At 33.2% G+C, this 26,967-nt stretch overlaps 2 protein-coding genes across 6 annotated transcripts in view; both read right to left on the reverse strand.

The window, feature by feature from the left end:
* Nca (neurocalcin homolog) overlaps window positions 1-26,967 on the reverse strand; it is a 244,420-nt gene that overhangs the window by 59,977 nt on the left and 157,476 nt on the right. The gene's annotated exons all lie outside the window — the stretch shown is intronic.
* LOC143204071 (neuronal calcium sensor 2) overlaps window positions 1-26,967 on the reverse strand; it is a 196,953-nt gene that overhangs the window by 50,528 nt on the left and 119,458 nt on the right. For all 5 annotated transcript variants that reach the window (XM_076416524.1, XM_076416522.1, XM_076416521.1 and 2 more), the window contains one exon: window positions 10,581-10,724. In XM_076416524.1, the coding sequence (XP_076272639.1) occupies window positions 10,581-10,724 (144 nt within the window). The remainder of the gene's footprint in view (window positions 1-10,580; window positions 10,725-26,967) is intronic.

Below are 26,967 nucleotides of genomic sequence, written 5' to 3' on the forward strand. Positions count from 1 at the left end.
TATATATATATATATATATATATATATATATATATAATATATATAGAATTTGCAATAAAGAAAATAAATAACTAAATTATTGAAACCGAAAAATAAATGATCGTAGACGATTTTCTATTGTTATAGTGATTAATATTAATCATGAACTGAATTATTCTCCCAACTTTCCCCGTAATACTATCTACCCACCCCAATGTTCCCCTTGTTCTTTTTCTATTGGCTCAGCCCCAACATCCTCACGCATAAATTATTGAAGGTGTTTTCGGTTTGTTTCTGTCCTCGTCGGGACCGCTTCTCCATAGAGGTGGAGGTGTTTGCTCGATCGATCCGTATCGGCTTAGATTAGAAAAAGGGGATGCTAGCGGATGCGGTTATTGTTCAAAACGAAATATAATTCGGAGTATGGCTGGAAATAAGGAGGTTAGTTTATTATTAATAGAAAATTCTTAAGGTTAGTTCATAAAAAAAAAGTTATAATCGGAAGAGGTATGTGGGGTTCCTCGTCTATACTCATATCAAATTCATTAATTGCAATAAATAGTTACATTTCGTGATGGATTTTCATTTAAAATCTCAAAACCGATTGTATGTGCTCTTTAGGTTACTTTTAGATTCCTTATACTTTTTTTACTACACTCTTTCTGTCTTCGTTTTTCGACTTATCCATATAATTTCTTTTCTATCCATACAATTTTGAGAGTTCATTACTGCCTGATGCTGATGGCAAGAGCAGCATCTCCATAAGTTTCCAAAAATGTTCGATAGACTTCGCCAGTCGATTTATTTTAATCAAACAATTTTGAATGTTACATCACATTTTTGCATTGATCCTTAGTGCCTAGCGTACAATTAATCCGCTATTTTCTTTATTTTTAGATCTTTTTGTCTGTCTGAAAGTTTTTTGAGAGTTTATGCTGGGTTTTCGATCAAAAAGTCTTGCAGTTCATTGTCCTCGAATTTATTTGTCATTGATTTCAAAAACACCACTTTAAAAAATTTGAAACCGTCTATTGGGATATTAACAAAGCACCGCTATCATAAGTTTTAAAAATATTTGGTTGGCTTCGACAGCCCATTTGTTCAAATCAAACAATTAGTCTAGGTTGCTTAACACTCTATTACATTGATATATCGCTTTTAGCAATATATTTCGCTGATAAAAATACATGGAAGCACTTAATATAAATATTTTTCGATCTGTTACAGGATATTATAAGATTCACCAGGTCTAAACAACAAACTTTAAGCCCATATAAATCGCATAATGTCTGAATAGCAAAATTTATAGCATATCTGAGAAATAGCATATTCGGCGTAACATTCTATACCAATTTCACCTAAAAAAGCATGCATCTGAGAGCGGATACCAATTTTTCAATTTTTTTTCTCTTGGTGCTTATGAGACGTATAGTTATTGATACAAAGGTCTTATAAATGATAATTTTAATTCAACTGACTAACCGGACAGCCAAGGTAGCAACTAAAGCCTGAAGCTCAGCTAGAAGTAACTTGAAAGGCTATTTTCAAGTGCTGGCATCAAGTGGTTAACGATTTAACTGATTACTCGAGAACAAAAGGATTTTAAAAAAATGCCAGTATTCCAAAGGTAAACACTGGTTTACCCTGAGAAAACTGGTACATTGACGTCAAAACAAGATATTGACTTAAATAAGGCTTTACTATATATCCGGTAATAACCTTTATCCGTATTACAAGGATGAGTTATTAATTATTTTACCAAGTGTATTGGAGGTACTTCGAAAACTAATTAGCCAGAGAATAACTCACAAAAATAACTTACAAAATGAAGGATGGAAATGATTATGGGTGGACGAAATGAAAATGGGGCAAAACATTTGGTTAGAAATGGTCATATAATGGACAAGGAAGCGGACAAACCAAGATAATGCATGACAATATAACAGGTCAGTTGAAAAGTCCCCGGCCACATAGATCGCGCTACTAGAATTAAATCCATTTGTTTCTTAGTTAGCCCTAACCCTCAAAAGATGCGTGTATAAATTTAACAGCTGTCGGATCATTAGATCATTTTTGTTATTGTGAAAAAAATGGATAAAAATAAATTTAGCGTGTTGGTAAAATATTGCCTTTTGAAGGGAAAAAAATACAGTTGAAGCAAAAACTTGGCTTGGTGCCGAGTGTCCGGACACTGCCCCAGGAAAATTAATTATCAAGGGTAGGCATGCTATGTTTAGTCGTGGTGAAATGAGCACCGCGGTGAACGCAGTGGACGCCCAAAAGACGTTGTTACCGACGAAAACATTAAAAAAAATCAACAAAATGATTTTGAATGACAGTAAATTGAAATTGAATGAAATAGCAGACACTCTAAAAGAGATCAACTGAACGTGTTCATAATATCATTCACCAATATTTGGGTATGAAAAATCTCTGTGCAAAGTGGGTGTCGAGATCACTTCTGACCAAAAACAACGACGAGTTGATGACTCGGATCAGTGTTTGAGGATGATCAAGGGTAATAAACCCGAGTTTTTGCATCGGTATGTAAAAATGGAAGAAACATGACTCAGATCTGTCCACCAGTGAATATTTCCTGTTCTCAGATCTCAAAGGAATGCTCGCTGGAAAGAAATTTTCGTCGAATGAAGAGGTGATCGCCGGAACTGAGGCCTATTTTGAAGCAAAGGACAAATCGTACTACAAAAATGGTATCGGAAAGTTGGAGCGTCGCTATAATCAGTGCAGAATTCACCCTTGATGGGAATTATGTTGAATAAAAAAAAATTTGCCAAAAAATGTGTTTTACTGTGGTAGGCTGGGGAATTTTCAATTGATCTGTTAATAAATCACATTATTCTTTAGAACTTAGGATTAGCAGATGTTTTGCTCCATTAGCAACAACCATAATAAAATTTTACAGGTTTATTTGGTTATCCATCTTATCTTTATCTACAGGTTTAAAACGAATTTTGCAATTTGCAAACTGCAATTTGACGTCGTCTAGGACGGGCATTGGTTGTTTTTGTTGGTCGGGTTATTATTACTATATATATTACTATAACTATAATTATTATTACTAAAGAACGTTACGTATAATACCATGAAATGAATATTGTTTAGCATATCATTACGTCAAATGTTACGCTCCATTATAAATAACAATTCTATTAAAAACTACAATAGGAACTAACGTACGGTCAGATATTCTATTACGTTTAGCGGTAACATAACTTCCATCGCCGTCAATTGACGAACACGAACATCGGTCCTGATTTGCCACCAGATGACTGATGATCGCTAAGTAGCGGCAAAATAAATTGAGTGTTGAATGAGCTATTGTTCGTCATTTGTTATTAACGTGTTACGCCTGTTCTATTGCGTTTTACGTCAGTATTATAGTTGGTCGAATATGATAGATGAAACGCTCGGTTGTTCAATAAGGCTGGTTATTCAACAAGAAAAATACGATTTTATGGATTGGAAAATATTTAGAAATTCTATTTATTGTTCAATATCATCTCCCTCAGATTCACACGTATCCCTGTTCGAAACCCGAAATCGAAGGGAGCTTAATCCTGTGAATTGGGGGGGAGGGGTGACTTAATGATTTAAATGAGATGGTGCGTTGTCTTGATGAAATATGGTTATTTTGTTGCGCATATCAGGGCTTTTCTTGCCAATATTTAGATCCAGCTGATGTAATTCTTTTTAATACTAAGCCGAGTTTATTGTTTTATAATTTCTCAGGAAATCTCTATATACAATTGCTTTTCAATCTCTAAAAACTGAACCTAACTGGCTTTTCAACAGTACTCACTCCTTGCCATGTTATTTTAAATACCAAGAGATTGGTGGTTCTTAAATAAATAAATCTCGTTCTTGTCCACTTGTTTTAATTAGTTATTTCCGCTTCAGTGTCATATATTAATTAATTAAAATAGTTCCATATAATTTTAGTTCTTCTATGTTACGTTTTCTGTTATATCACATTTGGTATCATAGTCTTGATCTATTTAGATAAGAAGAAGAGGATTTTCATTCCATTTCATCGCCTCCCTCCAAAAAATATTGCATCGAATCGAAAGGAAAAAAAGAAAGAATACAAATATTTTTCTTTTTTTTTCCTTTCAACCGTAATTGAACATGGGCAATTTTTTCTTTCCTCCCCATTTTCAACGGTAATGGACCCCTTTATGGGGTGATATTTCTTTTTCGATGCCCGTTCGAGAGAGAACCATTGTTAGCCACAACAATAACTTTTTCCTTGCGCTAAACAACTTCAGGTGTTTCTTTTAATGGTACGAACCTCCAACAGGGTCGTTAAACCTAAAAACACAGAGCACTTAAGTGTTTTTCATTAATCTGTAGTAATATATTATTGTATAGACCTTTGACTAATTAAATTGCTATAATATATGAAACATTTCTTTTGTTCAAACTGATCATTTATCATTATATTGCCGTATTATTTTACTAAATAAGAAATGTTAAAATATTGGCAGATAAACCAGAAGCTTTGCATCTAATTTATTTATAAATAAAAATTAGTTTTAACTATAATATGTCGGTGACATGTTGGTCTTTGATTGTTAATAATATTTGTTCGAATATACTTTCTTATAAGAAAAGGTAATTGTGAAGCACCCATTATGTTAATATTTTATCATACCATAATAATAGCACCTACCGTTCCTATTACTCTTCACTTATATCATTTAAATGGACTTTAAATCTCATAAATAACTTCTTATATTAAGCATAGTTCGCTTCAAATAACATCATGTAATAATGTAATGTAATAATACGATTTAAACTTGTTTTCATTATTCAAATATTAAAATGTAATAAATTATATTAAGCATATCAAATAACAAGCGATCGATTAAAATTATTGACAGATTTTTGTCGACGTTGGCCTTTGTAATCCCAAAACGTTGGCCTTTGTACTTCTACGGCGTTTCTTTTTTTATAGAATAATGTCCTTAAAACAGTCATTTATTTTTCTCACGTATGCAAATAAATGTAAAAACTGGGGATGAAATAATAAAATGAACTTATAGTCTAAAAATCTAATCTGTATTCAGTCATTCAAAATGTTTTAATTTTATTCTTCTTAAATAAAGTTCAACGAATCGCTTTTATAACTTCAAATTGGGTATCCAGTTACCCAGGTGTCTTTGCAACATGTGAAAAGACTTTTTCGATGGCGAAACAATTTTCCCACAAAAGGGCTTTTTATTAGATATATTGTCTATAAAAATGGCAATATGACATATCGTAAAAAGTAGAGTCTAAAACAAAGGAACAAAATCCACATGAAGCTCCCAAAGAACTTTCAGAGAGCTTAGCAGTTAATGAATTAACGATTTCCAGATGTATACATATGATGGGAAAGATTCAAAAGCGGGGAAAATGCTAATGGGTTACCATGCTAACAGATCGAAAATTCCATTTCGAACCGTTTCAACATGGCGGTTTCATTGGTTTCTGGGGAAAAAAGAAAATGTTTTGTGGCGTATACTGAGTGGTAATGTATAGTGCATCTACTAGGTTAATCATAAGCCCAGAGCCACGTATTTGTCGAGGAGAGCTATCAACATCGATATCGAAGCGGAACAGTCATGGGCATAAAGTCTTGCTGCGTATCGTGGCAATAAGGTGTAGTGTATTACAAGCTGCTGCACTAAAAGAAACTGTTACTACAAATGTCAAAAAAGACCAGCAATAGCGAGAAACAGACGCAAATTCATCCCCTTGCAAAACAACGCGCTCGGCCACAGGTTGCAAATGTTGTGAAGGATAACATGTTGCAGCTTGAATAGCAAGTTCTCTCTCACAATAAACACTCACCACTTGCTCAGATCGTATTGATTATTTGCCAGGTACGTTGTTTCGACATGCTTAAGAAGTATACTAGTAACATCATAATAGCATAAATAGCATGTTCACTATCCCAGGAAAATCAACCATCAAGGATTGGTATGCTAAGTTTAGACGTGGTGAAATGAGCACCGAAGACGGTAAAAGTAGTGGACGCCCAAAAGAGGTTCTTACTGATGAAAATATAAAAACATCCACAAAATGATTTTGAATGATCGGAAATTGAATGAAATAGCAGATACTCTAGATATCAACTGAACGTGTACATCGTGTCATTCACGAATATTTAATTATGTGTGTTGATGATTCGGAGCAGTGTTTGAACATGATCAAGCGTAGTAAACCGGAGTTTTTGCGTCGAAATGTGATAATGGATGAAACATGGCTCCATCCATTCTCTCCGAAGTTCAATCGACAATCATTCGATTAGACTGCACCCCATGAACCAAAGCGTGGGAAAACTCAACAGTCTGTATTTTGGGATACACATGGAGTAATTTTCAGTGACTACCTTGAAAATGAACAGCGACTGTATTTGGAGAAAAAGAAAGTGCTGCTTCACCAACACAATGCACCGTGTCACAAGCCAGTGAAAACAATGGCAAAAATCCATGAATTGGGCTTCGAATTGCTGTTTTCTGTTCCCAGGTCTCAAATGAATGCTCGCCGGGAAGAAATTTTCGTCGAATGAAGAGGTGATCGTCGGAACTGAGGCCTATTTTGAAGCAAAGGACAAATCGTACTACAAAAATGGTATCGAAAAGGTGGAGGGTCGCTATAGTCGGTGTATCACACTTGAAGGGAACTATGTTGAATAAAAAACTAATTTTGGGAAAAATATATGTTTTACTATGGTAGGCGGGGATTTTTCAATTGACCTGTTTCATACAATATAATACAGCGTAAAATCTGAATATTCCATAATATTTCCATTTTTAGAATAATATTTCTTTTATATTCCATTTATTTGTTGTATTTACATGTTTTCATAAAAAAGCATGTTTTAATAATTAACATAACATGTCGAAACTTTCTGCGGTAAACATACACCATATCAAAATACTAAACGAAATAAAACATATCGATTCAGTTCCACCTACGTTACACGGCCGAAACCTACGACGGTTCCAGAAACCCTTAAACATCCATCATTAATATCCATCCCGGGGCGGCAGTTTTCCTTCGAGAACGACTCAGAAAAGCGGCTTTGTTATCCCCCAACAATAACTTTTTTCCTCAGCACTAGACAGTGTCAGGTGTTTTCTTTAATGTTACGAACGCGCCAGAGATGAACATTACGTTTTTCCGAAGCGAGGGGGGATATTTGTTTTTGTCAATCGTAAATTTTATTTTAAAATTTATATCGCGACGAAAAAAGAACCCGTATTGATCCGACGAGGATCACTTTGTATTGCCGAAGAGTCGTCGGAGACGATAAAGAAGCTAAGAGAGAAAAATGATAGACTTTTTTGGTCGTGGCAGATAAGTTGAAGGATATTTGATTAATTTAATGTAACGTGATTTTTTTTCAATATTATATATAGTGTATTCGACATTTTATTAATAGCAAATGGTGGATCTGACATAAAGTCATCGCGAAAACAAATTGATACAGGATTTGACATCTACAAAATAAAGGCAAAGATGCATAGATAGAATATTTCATATTTACAGGTAGCGTTATTGCCTTATTCCTCTGCCATTTGTTCTGGTAAAGCTGGTTTCAAAAGAAGATTATGAACATATTTTCGTTCAGACATTCTACCATATCGGTATTATGGTTACACTAGAAAAATTACGAAAGATCATCCAAATCGAAATCGACCAAAATAGCACATAAAGGGGATAGCTGGTTCTCTCATACAGATCACTGGCCACATTAAAAGAATAATCTCTACATCCTTAATGATAAATTACTGTAATACTTAGCGGTAGCTTCATTATAAGAATTAGGTAACATTATATTTGAAACAATTTAGACGATTACGAGCTTATTCCGTGAAGAATTACGATTACTTTAAAAGTAATTGGCAACTCAACAGCTCGTTAACAAATAGATAATTTATAAATGTTAGTTGTGTTTTGTCCATCCTCCATATTGCATTTTGAAAAACGTGAAATAAACAAGAAATGACTTTCTTCCCTGCCCATTATGTGAAATCTATGGAATATCCATCACCAAATGTCAGGTCAAGCCAATGAAACAGATAGTCATATATATATATATATATATATATATATATATATATATATATATATATATATATATATATACGGATACTTATTTTGTTTTTATTGTATTTTCTTGATTCCCCTCTAAAATTATCATTTAAAACTTGTCTTATGCATTCTTGTTACAACGCACCAAATAGTTTTAGAACTTAACTTAAAATGTTACTTATGAAGCTTCACTTATATTATCTCCTCATATATATAACCTCTGTAAAAATAATATGGAAACTATTACTCATTGTACATAAAAAACAATCATGAAACTTTCTTAGTAGGCTGATAAGCACTAGTTGATTTTGCTTGCTCTTTTGTAACCAAACATGTATTTACATATGCCTAAATAGTTTAGCAATATTGGGCTGGCAGTGCAGAAAAACCAACAAAATTATCTACAAAATAAAAAATAAAATATAAAATAAAATTTTCAAAATAACCAACAGTTATATTAGTTATTGTTATATTATTAATATTTATATACCCATAACGAATGTGAGTCGGAGTGTCAGTGCGGAGTACTCGGTACCATATTTTATAATAAGTTAGGGTATACTTTAAAATAAGTTAATAGTATCTAGAATAATATTTAGATTATAATTTGTACAGCAGATCACTTACTGAAGTTATCTTCTACATGCCAGAATGGTTATATTATATAACTGAAATCATATAATAATACTTATTGCCCAGGGGCAGATTGTTGACGTTCTAGGAGATTAATAAAAATAATATTTATATTAGTTTGAATATATAAATACAAAACTGCTTTAAAATGTACATTTGATTCACGTCTAAGATTTATTAAGTTGCTTTATATAACAGTTTTAATATCTGAGAAACAGTATTAATATGAATATTAATTACTCCAGTGACCTGGCTCTGTAAGACTGCCAACCAGTTATTTTTTAGTCAGTAGTTTTAGTTGTCAAACGATTATCATTCTTTCTAATTTTAAGCTAACTAGTTGAAAAGTGAAACCAGGTTACACTGCGTATAAATGAAAATGGTTCAAGCTCAAAACTATATGTTTTACAAAGTGTGATGCTATTGATGAATAATACCAGCTATATCTGTAGAATATAATTACAAAGGATGTTGGACATGTTCTATATTGGGTATTGAGGTGGAATATGCAATTCAGACCATATATTGCGATGAACTAACATGTTATGGCTGTCATGAATGTTATTCAGTGAGCGCTATTTTGTTATAAATATAGAGGAGAAAAAAGAATGACCAAACAAGAAATAAATGAGCTAACTCCTGCTGTTTCTGACATTTGGTGGGTATTTCCATATGATAAAATAAAATATGAATTGCAAATGAACAAAGGGAACCATCGTCCATTCCGAATCAAAATGTTTTACTGAGTACTTTTAAAAAATGACATAAACAATCAGAAACCGAAACGGCATAGTAGAAAAGCTCAGAAAGTTTTTCAGATTGTTTGTTTGGTTTTGATGCAAAATATTGCAATCTAAATTGACTGAGTCATTTGTATGAGTAAGTGATCTTATCGCAGACCTGAAATTTCCGAAAGAGAAATCAAAACTTCGAGGATCCAGCAATTACCAACAATTAATTCAATTAATTTATAAATTAATTCAATCCAATTACAACATAAATAATTGACCTATAAGAGATAAAAGTTTTTATGAATTTGACGCATGGGTCCTATCTAGCTCAATGATCTGACATACTTCTTTATATTGAGAATATTTGGAATGCTATTACTAATGAATGTAAAATTAACTTTTGTTAAAAGGAACCCGGGGGCAATTTTACAATGCTCACAAATCAGCGATATGTCTAAAAATCCATATATTATATATAGTCCATATATTCTCGTTCCCATAGATTAGAAAGTAGTTCATTAATTTTAAACTGTTTTTCATTTCTAACATGTTGGGCTATAATAGTATTATAGTTATTTATGAGATTGTTCATTATGTGAAGAAACAAACAGCTATATACTCCCGGTTAAGGCTTACGTACATTTTAATATCAAGCGCAAATATTAACATTTTGCTCCAATAACGTAAAATTAATAGCAAACAACTGTTGTGTTATTTTTTTACGAGTTAAAATACTAATGGATTTAATTAGGTTAAAACAACTTTTTATTCCGATAATAACTTCATATTTATATTATGATCGAGTGTTTATTTATCATATCAACGACATACTATAATGAAACACAATACGTAAATAAAACAACCGAAAAAAGGGAAAAACCATACGAGGAAACCCGATTGAATTCTATTTTCAGTCTGATATTAATTCGTAATAACTTCCACCGTGAGCTGATTCATTTCGACAATGAAATGTGCATCGAAACGTTCGAAATTAGTTGGGAAATCCCTCAAAACTAATTAAGTCCTAATGGATTTCAGAGTTAAACGTCGACGAACTAATGTTATTATCGAACTTCGTTGAATGGGAATCGAAATTGATATTTTCGAAAATTGGCGACGGGGCCGGGTACTTACCTTAAAGTCGATGTAACCATTTTTGTCCATGTCGAATGTTCGGAACACGTGGTCACAGAATTCCTCCGCGTTACCACTAGGGAAGAACATTTTGTACATGTCTACGAATTTGGCTGGGGTCAGTCTGCCGTTGGGGCAATCTTGCTGTAATGCAAAAAAAACAACATAAAAATCTCATCATTATTATATTTTAAATTATAATAGTATGTAACTTATTTATGAACATTTCTCTAAGTAATGACGTGAAAATTTGTTGTCCGTTAATTTTTTTTATCAATATCAATGATAGTCACTTTTGTGTGCGTTTCAGTCAAATTTTTATCGAACTTCATAGTCATTTGTTCTTAACACGAGAGTGAAGTGATCAATCTGGTAATGAATAAGTTATTTCTTATTGTTAATTGTGTCTTGTTCTGTCATTGCAAACATTGGTCACGTGATAATATGGTCAGCATCAATGTACCCAAAGTACTTTCAATATTAATGGAAAGCATTTAAAAGATATTTTCAATAATTATTTTTTGTATTTACATTTACTCTAAACTTCATTGGATATCTTATATAATATAGTCATTAATAAACGTACTTAAGCAGTTACATTCTCGACAAAGAAATACAATTTTAAAAAATCGTTCTAAAAAGAAACCCGTTCAATATACAATTTCCAATCTTTCGTATACGTCATATTGAAAATTCAGCGATTGGGCAAAGAATAAAAGAACAATTTAAGGGTAAGATTGTATGTCAAACGTCAATGAAATGAACCCAAGGCAATTTGGATTGATGAGATTGTGAAATGGGATCGTTTGATCCAGGATCTTGTCGAGAGAGGTTTTTATCGTACGGCGTTAATATATAATGTAAAATCCTGTGAAAATTGCCGTTTCCATAATTAAATTTTCACTATTGTTAAACGGTTACGCACGTAAAAATTACTATAATTGCAATTTAACAATAACAAAGATATACTCTGCTAAACTAATTTTTATCAAAACTAATTGCAATGTGGAATTTTACATATTTTTCTTATTTAATTGGAAAAATATTGAAATAGTTCACTTTGAGTTAAATATAATGTTTGTGAAAATGTAACTTCGGTTTCCCTGAAAAGATGACTTTAAAGTCGCATATCTCTAGTGATGCTTCGTCAGCGAAGCCAGATTATAACACATGTGAAAGCATAGAACATTGTATATAATTGCAGAATATTCAGTGCGGTTTTATTTGAAATTGTGTAATGTTTAAGGTGTAAAATATGAATCTGGTTCCAGTTTATAGTACCAAACATCAATTTAAGTCTTGTTTTGAACAGTTTCGAACCATTTACCTAGACTGGATACCAAAAAAAGCTGAATTCTTGGATCTCACATAAATTTATAATGTCAAAATAACTAATATTTCACACAGGAACTTAGTTTCAAATTTTGAATTCATGCTGAAACGAAATGAAATGGTACTAATAACATTTGAAGGAGGCAATTAAAATATATGATCGGAATTGATCAAGGGGAAAGATATTGGCTTCTATGACAACAAAATCAAGTTCTAGAATGACAATGGTATTAAGATTTTAACATAAAATTGGTAAAAGGTCATGAATCAAAACGCTACACAATTTTTTGTATTTAAATATTGAATATATTCATATAAATTTCTATATTTATATATATATATATATATATATATATATATATATATATATATATATATATATTTATATATATCTGTGTGTGTGTGAACTATGTATATATACTATGTGTTGTTAAAAGTAGAAAACCTAATTTAATTTTAATATAACGCAATTATGTGATTAGAATTACATTCGAATATACCAATTTAAAATCGCTTAATTTCAACAGTGATGTAGGACCATTTTTTCACCACAAAATGGTGAACCTTTTACAAATTAGCTCAAGAAAGTAACTTTGTTTTTGTTCTGTTGATCTAACAGAACATCTACCATATAATATTGACATTGCTCTTTTCATTTCTTCGTATGAGGAATAAATAAATTGTGATGCAAATATTTAACAGCTACTGAAGAAGATTGTGTTCATCTACCATTGATTTAGGAACATGTAAATACATTATACATTGACTTTATATGAATATTTTGAAAAACGATAAGGTGAGATATCCTGAGATATAAAAGGCGATGATGCTATGCTAAATATAATTGAAAATTGCCAATTTATTTTACAAATATCTCGTGATATACAATATCACCATAATAACCAACCAAAAATCTTGTTCCCTGTTGGCAACACTGTTTCCGGGTAAATATTGCGTGTCTATTGCTCGATTTACATGCCAAGTGTTTAGGTTTCCTTTAGTCAATCGGTGAAATTTGTACTCCCTTAAGTCCTGTCCTCATGATCCTTGTTGTTTAAAGTTTCACGAGCGATGGTATCTACGGTAATGACAGCATACACAAAACATGCTGAAACATCATCGGCAAAGAGAAATAGCGGGCTAAATCCAAACTTAACTAAGAGAGACCCACTAACATATTAGGGAATTGTGGCTAGACAATACAAAACTACAACAGAAAAACTAACAGTACTATCACTCACTTGAGCAATACTGTTTCGAAAAAAACAGTCCGGTGGGAGCTCCACAAAGCTAACAATCAAGAAAGGGCTACGACTGTGAAAGCCCTTGTAACGGAAGTCAATACTAAACTACGAAAGAAGTGGTGCAACGATCATAAAACCTGACTTGATGATTGGAATAATGTAGTATGAACATATGAATCGTCTCTTAAATTATTTCCTAGAGGCGGCCGGGTTTATTTATGGAGAACACCAAAAGAAGTATATGATACCGACTACCTGCTTCCTACAGTCACGTATGGGGTAGGATCCTATATGATTTGGGCACCAATATCGTTGTATTCAACTAGTATGACTAGCGTATTGCTGCGTAGTACTGCCGTATTTCTAGATGATATGCGTTCATACATTCAGCCATAAAAGTTCTTTACTCACAGTATATCTCAAACATCTTTTCCAGCCAGGAAACTCGTTAGACTTCAACTTAATTGAACCGTCATGAGGAGTTTTAGAGCAGGGATCGAGGAGTATTCCATTTTCGAGATTTCCATCATTGAAGCAATACGTGGATGATTTGGCAAGAGTGGGGCAACATTCCGTTGGAAACTATGCAGATTTATCTATTTTATTTCCACAATCTATTCCCCCAAGAAATATAGATATTTTAAAAGCATATAATTTTGTTCATATCCTGTATTTGTAATAATTCATATTAGATGACAGTAAAAGAAATATTTAGTTCCAAGCAACCTACATAAAATGTTAAAAATGTAGAGTAAATTATACGGAATTACCATTTCAGTTTAAGAGAAACATCTATGGATACGTGAGTGACATAAATGTAATTGAACAACCTTCATATTCACCAGATTTTTTACCGGCATATCTTTTATATTTTTTTGTCCCGACTAAAATTTAGACTATTTTGAGTATATGAGTTTGAGTTATGAAATTTCATCCGGAATTATTTTAACATTTAGTTTTTAACTCTGCTAGAATTCTACCCGAAGTTGATCCATTCTTATACACATTTTTCTCTATATTCGCTTTATTTATTGTATGTTTTTAACCAAACTCATATTTGATTAAACCATTTTCTATTCCTTTTATATGTTAGGAACTTATTTTGCCGTGTCCCGTAATTCTTTAACACGCACTTAAACATAAAAAGGTTCAACGAGTTCGATATCGATACCGAAACCGGTCCGAACACGGCATGGCCGGGAGTTTTTAAATTATCCAGTGATCCCATGCATTAACAGCGTTTCCCGACAGCCATCCAGGTTGAGATAAAGTTAATAACATTATTACGTCCCCGACTCTTCGACCGTTGTTTGCGAAAGAGAAAAGCCGTTCGTTTTTATCACATTTAAACTTTCCCGAACTTTTCCCCTCGCATTTTTTTTTAGCCCCAGTCCGTCCCGTCAGTACGTAACTCCGCGATAATCGATACCATCCGATTCCGCAATCCAACTTCGGACTAATTTTATTTGTGCTCGGAGATTACTCGACGCGTCGACTCCTTATTTCCTCGTTTTTTACTCGGAAAAGTGTGATTTTCCTTTTAGCGTCCGCCGGCTTTTTCCTCTGAATTTTGTCAAATGCCGAATGCGATCGGCGAAGTTTCCTTTTAATAACGTCGCCGTCGTCGTGTTCGCAGACGATGGGAAAGCCGGGTACGAATTAAACGATTTAAATTTATATTCAGAAGCAATCGGTTATATCGCATTGTGTTTTTTTTCTTCCCGAAGTTCTTATTGGTTTTTATTAACAATGTAGTATGTGCGTATATTCTGATGAGTCTTTTTCAGTTTAAATAGACATTTGTTGACACAAATTAGTACAATATATGTTAATTAAAATATTTCCCATCGTTTTCTACATCTTTTATTACCGTAACGAAATAAATATATTGGTTTGACAGCGATGCAATCATCGATTCGTTTTCGTACTTCTCACAAGCCATACTGCGTCAATATGATCAAACGGTAATCAGAGGGCGCAATATCTGGAGAGTATGCTGGGGGTAACAGAACTTCCCATTCGAGATGCAACTTTTGAAACCTATTACTAAGTGTCGACATGCAACAGGATGATTTTTTCTTCTCGAAATTCTTCTTCGGTTTTATTAACACGTATTAGTGCTTGCGCATGTTCTGATGTGTTTTTTTACTTTAAATAGACATTTGTTGACAAAAATTGATACAATATATCTTAATTAAAATATTTCCCATCGATCAGCGATCCAATCATCGATTCGTTTTCGTACTTCTCACAAGCCATACTGCATCAATCTGATCAAACGGTAATCAGATGGCGCAATATCTGGAGAATATGCTGGGGGTAACAGAACTTCCCATTCAAGTTGCAACTATTAAAATATGTCGTTATACAAGAGGCTGAATTTGCGTCTATTACTCGCTATTCCATGGTCCTTTTTGCAACAGTACATTGTACAATTTGTTAAAGGCGTTGGCAGATATTTGCAGACACAGTCTCATTCTATTTTAGCAGCTCGTAATATATTACACCTTGCTGATCCCACCTAGATACGCTAGATAGCTTTCTTGAACTAGCCCATAACATTTTGCTGGGGATTGTCGTAGTAGATGCACTTTTCATTACCAGTCGCAATAGGCCACAAAAAACCCTTCTACTTTTTTTAATTAGTAAGCAATAAAAGAACCAATGTTGAAACGGGTGGAAATGGCTTTTTTCACTCAAATTCACTCTTCTTCTGGTTCTCTTCATATGTAAGCGCTTGAAAATGGTACATCCATGAACTGATAAGCGATATAAAAATTCTCTGATAATTTCAGCTGTATTTTCGTTCAATAAATTTTGCATTTCATTCTCTTCGAACTTTTTTAGCTCCTCCTGAAAGTTTGTTCCTTATTCACATCAAAAACTCTACATTTAAATCGTTAAAACTAAATCCAAGAATTGGGTTGTGTTCGAGTAGCATGGCCATAACTTTTTATAGGTGTTTGGTGGCCTTCGGCAGTAGATTTCTTCAAATTAAACAATAAAAGTAATGAATGTCGAAAATGCAATTTTTGCAATCACTCAACAATACTAAATGCAAACCTTTTATTTTGTGTAGAGAAATATGACAATCATCGAAGTTAATTGTTGGATTAGGTTCTTTAACTGTTCTTTACATTTACACTTCTTATCTTCACTCTTCAAGCACCTGATACCTCTAAATCGACCAACCTTTCATTTTGCATGGTTCAAAAAGAAACAACACTAATCTATACTTTATTAAATAAGTTGCGGTTCATGTCGAATAAAATAATGAGTTTGGGGAAAAACCCAATTTGGTTTTTTACATGTTTTTCGTGTTTTTCGCTTTTTTTTCACTTCTATTGGTGTGCAGACTCATATAAATGGTTCGAAACTTCGCTTCACGTTTTATAATATTACATTAAACAATTTTAGATATACACCATAAAATTTTAGTCGACCCTGCAAATACAATTTTCGTTTTTCGGAAGTGTAAAAGCAAATGATGAAAATAACATTACGGTTACATTATATTTTTTTTTTCCTTTTTCCCCAATATCATATTTTTGCGGGGAACTTTAATCGGGCTTTAGTCAAATTTCAGCTAATAAAGTATGATGGAACTTGTTTGCTAATTGTAAGACAAAAAACGACTAAGAGAGCACACATAATTGAGGGTTAACCGCATAAAGTATAATGTAAATTGCAAATTCAGTCTATGCAGTTTCTGGGATTAAAATTGGGTTACCTAATATGATCCAGTAAAATCAAATCAAACCAGGGCATGCTTGCTTGGCTGCGAATAGGTCGTAGCAGACTAACTCATAGGCATTTGTTAAAAGGAACAGACCCTCCACTTTGTGATCAATGTCAAATTCAATAAAGCGTCAAACACATCCCTCTGGACTGTACAAAGATTGAAATAATAAGACAGCAACTCCGGATGCCAAATTCATTAGAACAACTGGTCCAACCCAAGCACTTGGACATGTTTATCAACTTTTTGACGACCATTGATACAGCTTTTGTGATTCTCTTCTTTTGCAATTTGTACGATTTATTATTTTAACTTATGAAGTATGAAAATAATCAATGGAAAATCCCACGTAACCCACTGTATTCTGCAGATGTTGTTTCATCCGACTATAACTTCCAATCAGTGATCATTTAAAAATCATGTGATAGACCATCTTTGTAATAAATACTGTTCATTTTTATTTTATCAGTAAATCCAATTAATAATCAATTCATCAGTGAATAATTTTAACGGAAATAAGTATTGAATAAATCAGTTGCAGGAATTCAAATCATTTTATAAAAATCAACCAAACTAATGACCAAAATGTCATGACTAGTAATTTTTTTTTAATTATTTTAGATATTTTTAATAACTTGGTATTAATAGGATAACAGAATATAAATTATAATTTATCGTAACAAAAAATCCATTATGAATTTTCGATCATTTTATAACAGCTATAAATTAAAGATGCCTCTGAGGCATAATATAAAACCCTCAAAATGTTCTATATTAATAGGATATTCAAATTTCTTCGGGATTTATCTTTTTAATAGCGATCATTCGGAAAAAATTATATTTGAAATTCAACACACAGTTTTAATTGGGTTACATGATAAATGGAAGTCAGAAGAAAAATTGTATTTTCCTGGAAGAGGGAACAAAATTAAAGCAATGTATTTATAAATACCGGGAACTTTATAACCCATATTTATCGTGTAATAATTGTTCTCTAGTCCACATTAAAGTCATCCGCAATTAAGCGAAGACAAACAGTCGTAAATCCTGCTAAAAGCAGTTAGAACTGTGCGATAAATTCTCGTATACACTTTAGCGACTGTGACCCAGCATTTTCTAGAGAATACAAGTTTTTAGGTGACTTTAATAGCATAATATATACATATATTATTTCGTAAAAGCGATGACTGAGTGTTCCATTTTTTTACAATATTTTCCCGTTCTTTGTTAATTTTTTGTGAGTTTTAAGTGTTTCCAGTGCTCAATTGAGTGGTAAAAGAGAGAATGGAGAGCATTTTTAAAAATGATAATAAATGTGTATGTTTTCAACTGCCGAAATAACTATTCTAATTTGTCTTACCTTTCGATCATATTCGGAAACTATTCATTATATTAAAATGATATATTAAATATTTTATATGAAACTATGGTTTAAACTAGTTTTATTTGATTTTCGTTAATATTTATTTTCTACTCATCAAATCAACAAAAACGATATTCAGTTTCTACTGTTAATAAATAATAATAGATTATCCATTAAGTTCTCGGAACATCATGCATTCATCAACAGTAAATGTTTAACACCTTTTTATTTATTACACCTCATAAGTTAGCAATAAATTACCTAATCAGATGAGACAGATTCTCAAATCAAACACTCCTGGTCATCACTTCAGAATAAGATTCGACAGCGAATATTTGGATTTGAACATTTCCTTCTATGCGGGTGTATCACAAGAACTCTGGGTCCAATATTGCACATATTTTATATCAGTTATAGCCGTAAATGTGATGGTGTAACAATGGCGACATTTGCTGGTGCTACCAACTCCTTTATCGCCACAACTAATGATAATAAGACAACTATAAATAGATTACAACCAGCTGTCAATAACATTACTGCGTGGACTGAGAAATAGCGAATACAATTAAAACCTACGAAATCTACACATATAGATTTCACATAGAAAAATATAGGTTGCGTGCCAGTAATAGCTGGTTCTAGAGTAGTATAAGGTTCAAAAAACGTGCTGATTGCTTGAACGACAATCTGAATTATCGCTTCACAACAAATTGTTATTATGTAAACAAATTTTGAAGGCAATGTGGAACTGTGTTGTGTAATTATGGGGTTGCATAAAGAAACTCAATATCAACATGATCCGAACTTGTCAAAATAAAGTTCTTAGGAGCGTTATTATGGTATGTCAGAAATAAGAACCTCTCTTAAAAAAGACCTAAGGGTACTACGGTCAAAGAAGCCATTAGAAGGTTTGCGAAAAAAAAAGGATTGCCTGAACAAAAATGCGTGCAAGTACTACCAGTACTCAACAACAGTAGACATAGCTAAAGGTTGAAGAGAAAAAAACTTTTGAACTAGTATGCTAAGCTAAGCATGAAAACCGCAGTTATGTGGAATTCGCAGTACCAGTACGTCTGCCAAAGGCTAATTGAATTTGGGTCTGGTGTGATCTGGACACTCATTAAAAAAATTATTTTATTGATAAAGGAAAAACTAGCGTTAGGAACTATCGACTTCAAATAGACAAAAAACTAACCGATAGAGAAAAAAAAATGGCTTTGACTGTTTTTTATTCGCAATAGCAGAGGGAGATATTTGAATTCCTTTCTGTACTAAATTCGAGAGACGAAAGGACGGATATGTTTGAATCTCTGTACTGTATAGATCAGTTAATTCTAAATAATTTTAAATTGGCAAGTAACAATGTGAAAAAGGAATGGAATAATGATCCCAAATATAACTAATCGTATTTTAATATTATTAAATAAACAATTACATAATACAATAAAAGTAATTCGTTTATTTCTATTTTTTCCCAACATACACTTAAGAACGTTTTTCTCAATTGTCCCATAAGTCGGACGGAGATGCACCTATTCCTTATCGAACGTTCTTTGGGAAAGAAATAGAAAGAGATAATTGATGGAATTTATTACGTGCAAAATAACAATTTCATTTTGAATGTCGTAAAATTATTTTTTTTATATTTGACTTATCAGCCACAAAAAACTTCCAACTTCATCTCAACAGAGTCGAATTGTAGTTGAAAACGTGGCGTATCAAAGCAAATGAGACAAAATCTGCCCATATCACATTCACCCTTTGCAGAAGGACATGACCCTCAGTAAAATTGAATAATCATGAAGTACCGCAAGCAGACATCGTTAAATATCTGGGAATGCATTTTCATCGACATCTGACTTGGAAATAAACATATAGTGACAAAACGCAAACAGCTTGGGCTTAAACTAAACCAAATGTGTTGGCTGACAAGGCGTAAATCTAAATTACCATTAGGTAACAAGGTTTTGCTGTAAAAGTCAATACTTAGGCCTAACTGGACCTAGGGTATTGAGGTTCCAGAATAAAGTGTTGGGAGTCATCATCGATGCCCCATGTTACGTGTCCAACAAACTGATTCAACACGATATCCACACAGAACCCATAACAAGTGATATTCGAAGTGCTAGTGCGAAGTACTCTGAAAGATTATTAGTGCATCCTAATGCACTCGCCAAACAGTTAAATGTGCGCGATGACAGTGAAGTGCGTAGGCTCAAACACAAACTACCATACGAACTGGTTAATAAACACATAGAGTGAAATTTTATCTTACTTAAGTGATCTTCTACATGTTAGGACGGTTATATTATATAACGGATATCAAGCAATAATACTTATTGCCCACGGGCATATTGTTGACGTTCGAAGAGATGAATAAAAAAATATTTGACTTGACAGTAAAAAAAATGGAATAATGATCACTAAAAATTTGTATCACATGTTCTCATTCAATCTTTGTCAACTATTTAACAATCGTGTTCTTTTTAAGTACAACAATAATTTTATTTGTCGTCAATTAGGAATATTTTAAGATTATTAGTCGTTGAAACTTGAATGAAAGAAGTTTTAACAGCCAAAAGGCTTGATCAAATATCGAGATCATAAAAGGACTTAATTGACAAGATAACATAAATACGGTCAAAATGATTTTCCTATCTATGAATCAAAATGTTGTTTTTTACTCTATAATATTAATAAATAATCTTAAAAAATAGTGTTCGAAAATGCTGCTATATTAATGTACAATATATATTTTGTTATATTTCAAAGTCTCCTTTTTACCAACGACTGCCTAGTGACCAACTTAGAAAACCGGTCAGAAGACATCCGGTCTTACCCAGCTTGGTTACTGGCGTGAATGGTATGGTTATTTCTATAAAGACATTTATAATTACAATCACAAACGTAAGGTACATCCATGCCCCAGCAGGATTCGAACCCGCGACTGTCGCAACAGTGGGAGGACTGTCCTGTCGCTTGACTGCGCCAACCAAGCCGGCGTAAGATTTATTATCATTATTACAGTTATTTACAATCACACTACAAACAAAATATAAAACCATATATGTTAGATATAAATCTATGTAAGCATAAATTCGGTACTTTATTTACATGGTCGCGACTAAGACGACAATGCCAGAACGTTAAAAATCAGTGGAATGAAACTAGTAGGACCTAAAATAGTGCCTGAAAGTACTCCACTGAAACAGTCGATAGCAAAAAGTAGTAAAATCAGTCGGACCGAAAATAGCGACTGAAACAGTCTATAGTAAAAATTAGTAACAGTTGAACGCCAGGGAATACATACCATTTAGACAAAATTAATGCAAAACTTCATGAAACATACTTGGTTTAGCGAAAACGTTTAATGAAGATGGTACATCTGTCCTCATCAAATTGTTTTAACATCTACTTCATTCACGAGATTTAGTCTCATTTGGGTCCACAAGATGGCCTACTTATTGACTGAGGTGAGTTATAATCTCAGCTTGTTATAAGATTCTACACTATCGCTTCATCTTTTGAATTTTAGAAATATTAATAAAAAAAGTAATTAGAAAAATCCCCATAACAAGTGCAAATTGGAGAAAGCTGATTATAAAAAAACCCAATCCCATTAAATGGAGAAATAATCATCCGCGATCCGACCAAAAAAAAACGATTCTACAAATCTTAGAGTCATTTATATCGCCGACCCCATCATTGTTTCTGACCGGGGGATCGAAAACATTTCGATCGCTTTCGTAATAAAGATTAATTCCTCGGAAGCACGACGACCATTCGTCTTCTAAAGGTTACCATAAAAAAAGTTCCCCCCGCAAACGTATCCGTCTTCATTCGTCAAATCCTTTCGCCACAATAAAAAAACCGAACTTTTACGAAAAAAAATCAACCGATACCAGAGTATCTTGTAGATAAAACGGAACGGGTCCGGGGTTCAGCTCTATAATAGGATATCGATTAGAAAAATGACCCGTGGGCGTGATTGGAGGAAGGAGAACGAAACGAACGATGGAGATTAATAATGGAAAGTATCTACTAATCTCCTTTTTGTTTTCAATTTTACGTGATTGTTTTTATATGTAAAGAAATGTTAATGGTAGAGAGGTTTTAACCATTTTTTTCTTGGTGATGGTAACTGATTTAATGGTGCTGATCAACGCCCACAAGAGAGAGGATGATGGCTTATAATGTATAGTTTATTTTTAAATTTCGTTTACTTAACAGAAGGTTAAAGACGTCGAATACGTTTAGTATAACACGAATGTATAAAACGGACACGGATGTTTTTATCGATGGAGTATTACATGCCTGCATGCATTTCTGTTTTAAACGTTTTCGTGGTTATTGAAAAAAATTAATTTTCAACAGCTTTTTCTCTTTTTTCTAACCACATGATGATACTGTGTCGAAAGAACGATATTAGTTTGCCAGTGATTCGATTTTATTCATCGATTTTATATTCGTCGTTATCCATGTGGATGGCTCTTCTGGACTAAGCGATGGTTTTTGCACTTGGTATTGTTGTTGTTGATCCGTTTTTCATCGCCAGTCACAATATGTTGGAAAAAACTTCTGTAAACAATTGGTTCATCAACTGTTAAGCTGTCTGAGAGTTCTTTGAGTTTCTGAGATGTTTTTCATCAAGTAAGTGTTGCAGTTTACTCTCCAACGCATTCTTTGTCGTTGACATCAAAAGTACCAACGTTAAATCGTTGAGACCTAAAACGAAACTTGGGATATGATGGAGTAACATCACCATAACTTTTCAAAAGTGATTAATGTCATAATGTGAAAAACATAATGTCGAAGCTATTTGTATCGTTCCATAATTTGCAATGTAGAACTCAATAATACTAAAACTATTATTTTATGTAAAGAACTGTTAAAACCATTGAATGAAATTGGAAAGTTAGGTTGTTTAACGCTTCTTTACATTGATACTTCGCATTTTCACCAATAGATATCGTTGATGAAATTTGTGTAAGCACATATATTCAGCAAGTTTTTCAGTAATCTTAAAATTTATGAATTCTATCCATAACCATTTTGAACTGTGTGAAATCGCTGGTACGTTGTCTTAAATAGTATAGTAACAGGTCAATTGAAAAGTCCCCGGCATGACACATAGATGGCGCTACTAGATTAAATCCATATGGTTTTTAGTTAGCCCTAACCCTCAAAAGATGCATGTATACATTTGACAGCTGTCGGATCATTAGTTTGTGAATTATAGCATTTTGAGTGAAGCAACTTTTGTTATTGTGAAAAAAATTGATAAAAAGGAATTTTGCGGGTTGATAAAATATTGCTTTTTGAAGGGAAAGAAAACAGTTGAAGCAAAAATTTGGCTTGTTGCCGAGTTTCCGGACACTGTCCCAGGAAAATCAACCATCAAGGATTGGTATGCTAAGTATAGACGTGGTGAAATGAGCACCGAAGACGGTGAACGCAGTGGACGCTCAAATGAGGTTACCGACGAAAACATTGAAAAAATCCACAAAATGATTTTGAATGATCGTAAATTGAAACTGAACGAAATAACAGATACTCTAAAGATATTAATTGAACACTGATGTACTGATGTGCACATGATATTATTCACGAATATTTGGGTATGAGAAAGCTCTGTGCAGAGTGGGTAGCGCGCGACCATACTTTTGACCAAAAACAAGAACGAGTTGATGATTTGGAAGTCATCCGAGTGAACTGCATACGATGAACCCGCTCCAAAGCATGGGAAAACGCAACAGTCGGCTGGCAAGGTTATGGCGTCTGTATTTTGGCATGAAATAATTTTCATTGACTACCTTGAAAAAGGAAGGACCATCAATAGCTACTACTACATAGCGTTATTGGACCGTTTGAAGGACGAAATCGCCGAAAAACGACCGCATTTGAAGAAAAAGGAAGTGCTGCTTCACCAACAAAATGGACCTTGTCAAAAACCCATGAATTGGGCTTCGAGTTGCTTCCTCATCCACAGTATTCTCCAGATCTGGCCCCCAGCGACTACATCCTGTTCTCAGATCTCAAAAGAATACTCGCTGGGAAGACATTTTCGTCGAATGAAGAGGTGATTACCGACACAGAGGCCTATTTTGAAACAAAAGACAAATCGTACTACAAAAATGGTATCGAAAAGTTGGAGGGTCGCTATAAACAGTGTATCACTCTTGAAGGAAATTATGAAATGTGCTTTACTATGGTAGGCCGGGGACTTAATTCACCTCTTAATTTATCAATTTTGAACCATTTTGAACTGTGTGAAATCGCTGGTACGTTGTCTTAAATAGTATAAGTATGTTTCTTCTGTAAATTAGGTTTTCATATAATACAAACTTACAAACTTTTCTATATTTAGCTGACCCAAAACGTTACAATAACAATCTGAGTTTATTGCTGTATCAATTTGAAAATATTATATGAATGAAATTGATGCTTCTTGGCCTATTTCTGGATTATTACCGGTGCAAAAGCGTTTCGTATTTGTTTCATTGATTAACATTATGACACTAATTAATTAAGAAATTTCGAATAGTCTGTGTTGAGAAAGATTAAATAAAATGATTTTCAGTTTTCTTTATAGCAAACATCCCAAAGTGATTATTATAGCAAGAATACTGAGACGACGGTAAAGTCGTCAGCGTAGGTCGCAGTTATTTTTGCCCTCACTAGATGGAAGATTCGCAGTGCAAAGCAAGTACACTGCCCTGTCGGAACTCCTTCGATTGCGATGCGATAAAAGTATGCATTTTTTATACATTCATTCGTCTTTCAACAGTATTTTTTAACAGAAGTTATGCTAACACATGGGCTGAAAAGGCCCGGGCTTAACAACTTAACAGAAGGTTAAAAAAATCCACAAAATCGTTTTGAATAATCGAAAAATGATGTTGCGTGAGTTAGCTAACATCGTAAATATATCAAAGGAATGTATTGGTTTTATATTGTATGATCATTTGACTATGAAAAAGGTCTATTCAAAGTGTGTGCCGCGTTTGCAGCTGTTGACAAAAATAAGAACGTGTTGAAGTGTTTGGCCATGTTTAAACATAACCGGTATTTCTAGTTGAGTAGGATGAAATATGGATCCACCACTTTACTCGGGAATCAAAACGATTATCATCTGAGTGGACAGCCGAGTGACAGGCCTATTTTGAGCCAAAACATAAATCGTTCTAGAAAGGTGTTATTGAAATGTTAGAGCGGTGCTGATTATGTGGCTCTTGATGGATATCGTCGATGAATAAAGCTAATGTTGATAAAATTTAAATATCACTAAAAACAATTTTTTATAAAAACGCGTTTTCTTTGTTACGCCCGGGACTTCTCAGCCCATGTGTTACAAAAGCTATTTAGAGAATAACTTCGAAACTGCTGCTAATAAATCAAACTGACATGTTATTGGTAGTTGTTGCAGTATTATTTTTAAAATATATTGAAAAATGTTCCGAGATTATTGAGAAATAATCGAATGACAACTTATAATTTGTTACTTTACCGAACTTTGAAGATTAATTGAGTCTTGTGCTATTAATAAAATTGAGTGATTTAACTGATAACCTATCAAAAATCTAAACGTATCCCCATTTTTTAACCCAACGGAGCGTAAAGGTCACAGTTCAATTGTCTTTATTGGATCACCTTTCAGTAAAAATATTCCAGACAATCCAATAATAAAAAAACTGCCCCATTTCCCTCACATTCCGGCCCAAAAAAAAAAAAAAGATAAAACGCTAGTAGGCCGTAAAACGACGTAGGTGGGTACATCTTCCGATAGGAGGTTGTTCGATCAGTCGATATCGTCTCCTTTAGTCAAATTCAATTTTAGCACGACAATTTCCCATCTCCTAGACGGAGAAAATGAGTTTAGCGCGGCAAAGGAGATCTGGCTCTGCTAATTTGCCGTCTAATTTTCGCCCTGTGCTTTGTCTCGCGCCCGATCGACTCCAAAGATGCAATTTGTTATTATTAGCTCGATACCGCTGTATGATTAAATACAATTGAGGATCGATAGCTCGGTTTACCGTGGAGAACTTATTTATTACGTAAATTTTAGTAATGCGATACGTATATTGAGTAACTGCGATATTAAATTAGAAGCAACAAGATAGAGAATGCTGAAGACTTGTAATTTGGATAAAATATTGGGGATATGTTGTTTTTTTGTTTTAATTTTTTTTCTAAAATGATACGTGAAGAGATATATTTGATTTACCAACTGCTGCGTATTTGTTCCATAATTTCGTGCTTATTACAAAACATAAATTGATGTCTATTTTTAAATATTAACCGTATTTCCTATTCAAGTAGGAGGTGAGGTCCTATGGTGAAGACAATTATAAAAATTAAATATTTTTAACAAAAATATTGAACCGACTTCAAAAAATAAATAATTTTTTTATAAAAAAATATTTACATGATAATCGTTGTAATAACTGCATAAAAATAAACAAAAACCTTATTTAACCTATCTACTACACGTATGTTATATTCTACTATATACCTATACTACCTAAACATATTTATCTATTTACTTTTTTGCTCCTATAACAATGTCGCTTTATCAAACCTATAATTTTCATTATACTTTTCAATGTTCATCTATTCGTGTCTCCCTACCTCTCTAGTTAGCTGAAAAGATTCCCAACAAATAAGCTTATACAATTACCTAGTTTTGTATCAATGACAAAAATTAGAGTT

Source organism: Rhynchophorus ferrugineus, unplaced genomic scaffold (genome assembly GCF_030347505.1).
Source record: "Rhynchophorus ferrugineus isolate W39M unplaced genomic scaffold, kcgeb_rfMv2 rfM10, whole genome shotgun sequence".
Lineage (NCBI taxonomy): Eukaryota > Metazoa > Arthropoda > Insecta > Coleoptera > Curculionidae > Rhynchophorus > Rhynchophorus ferrugineus.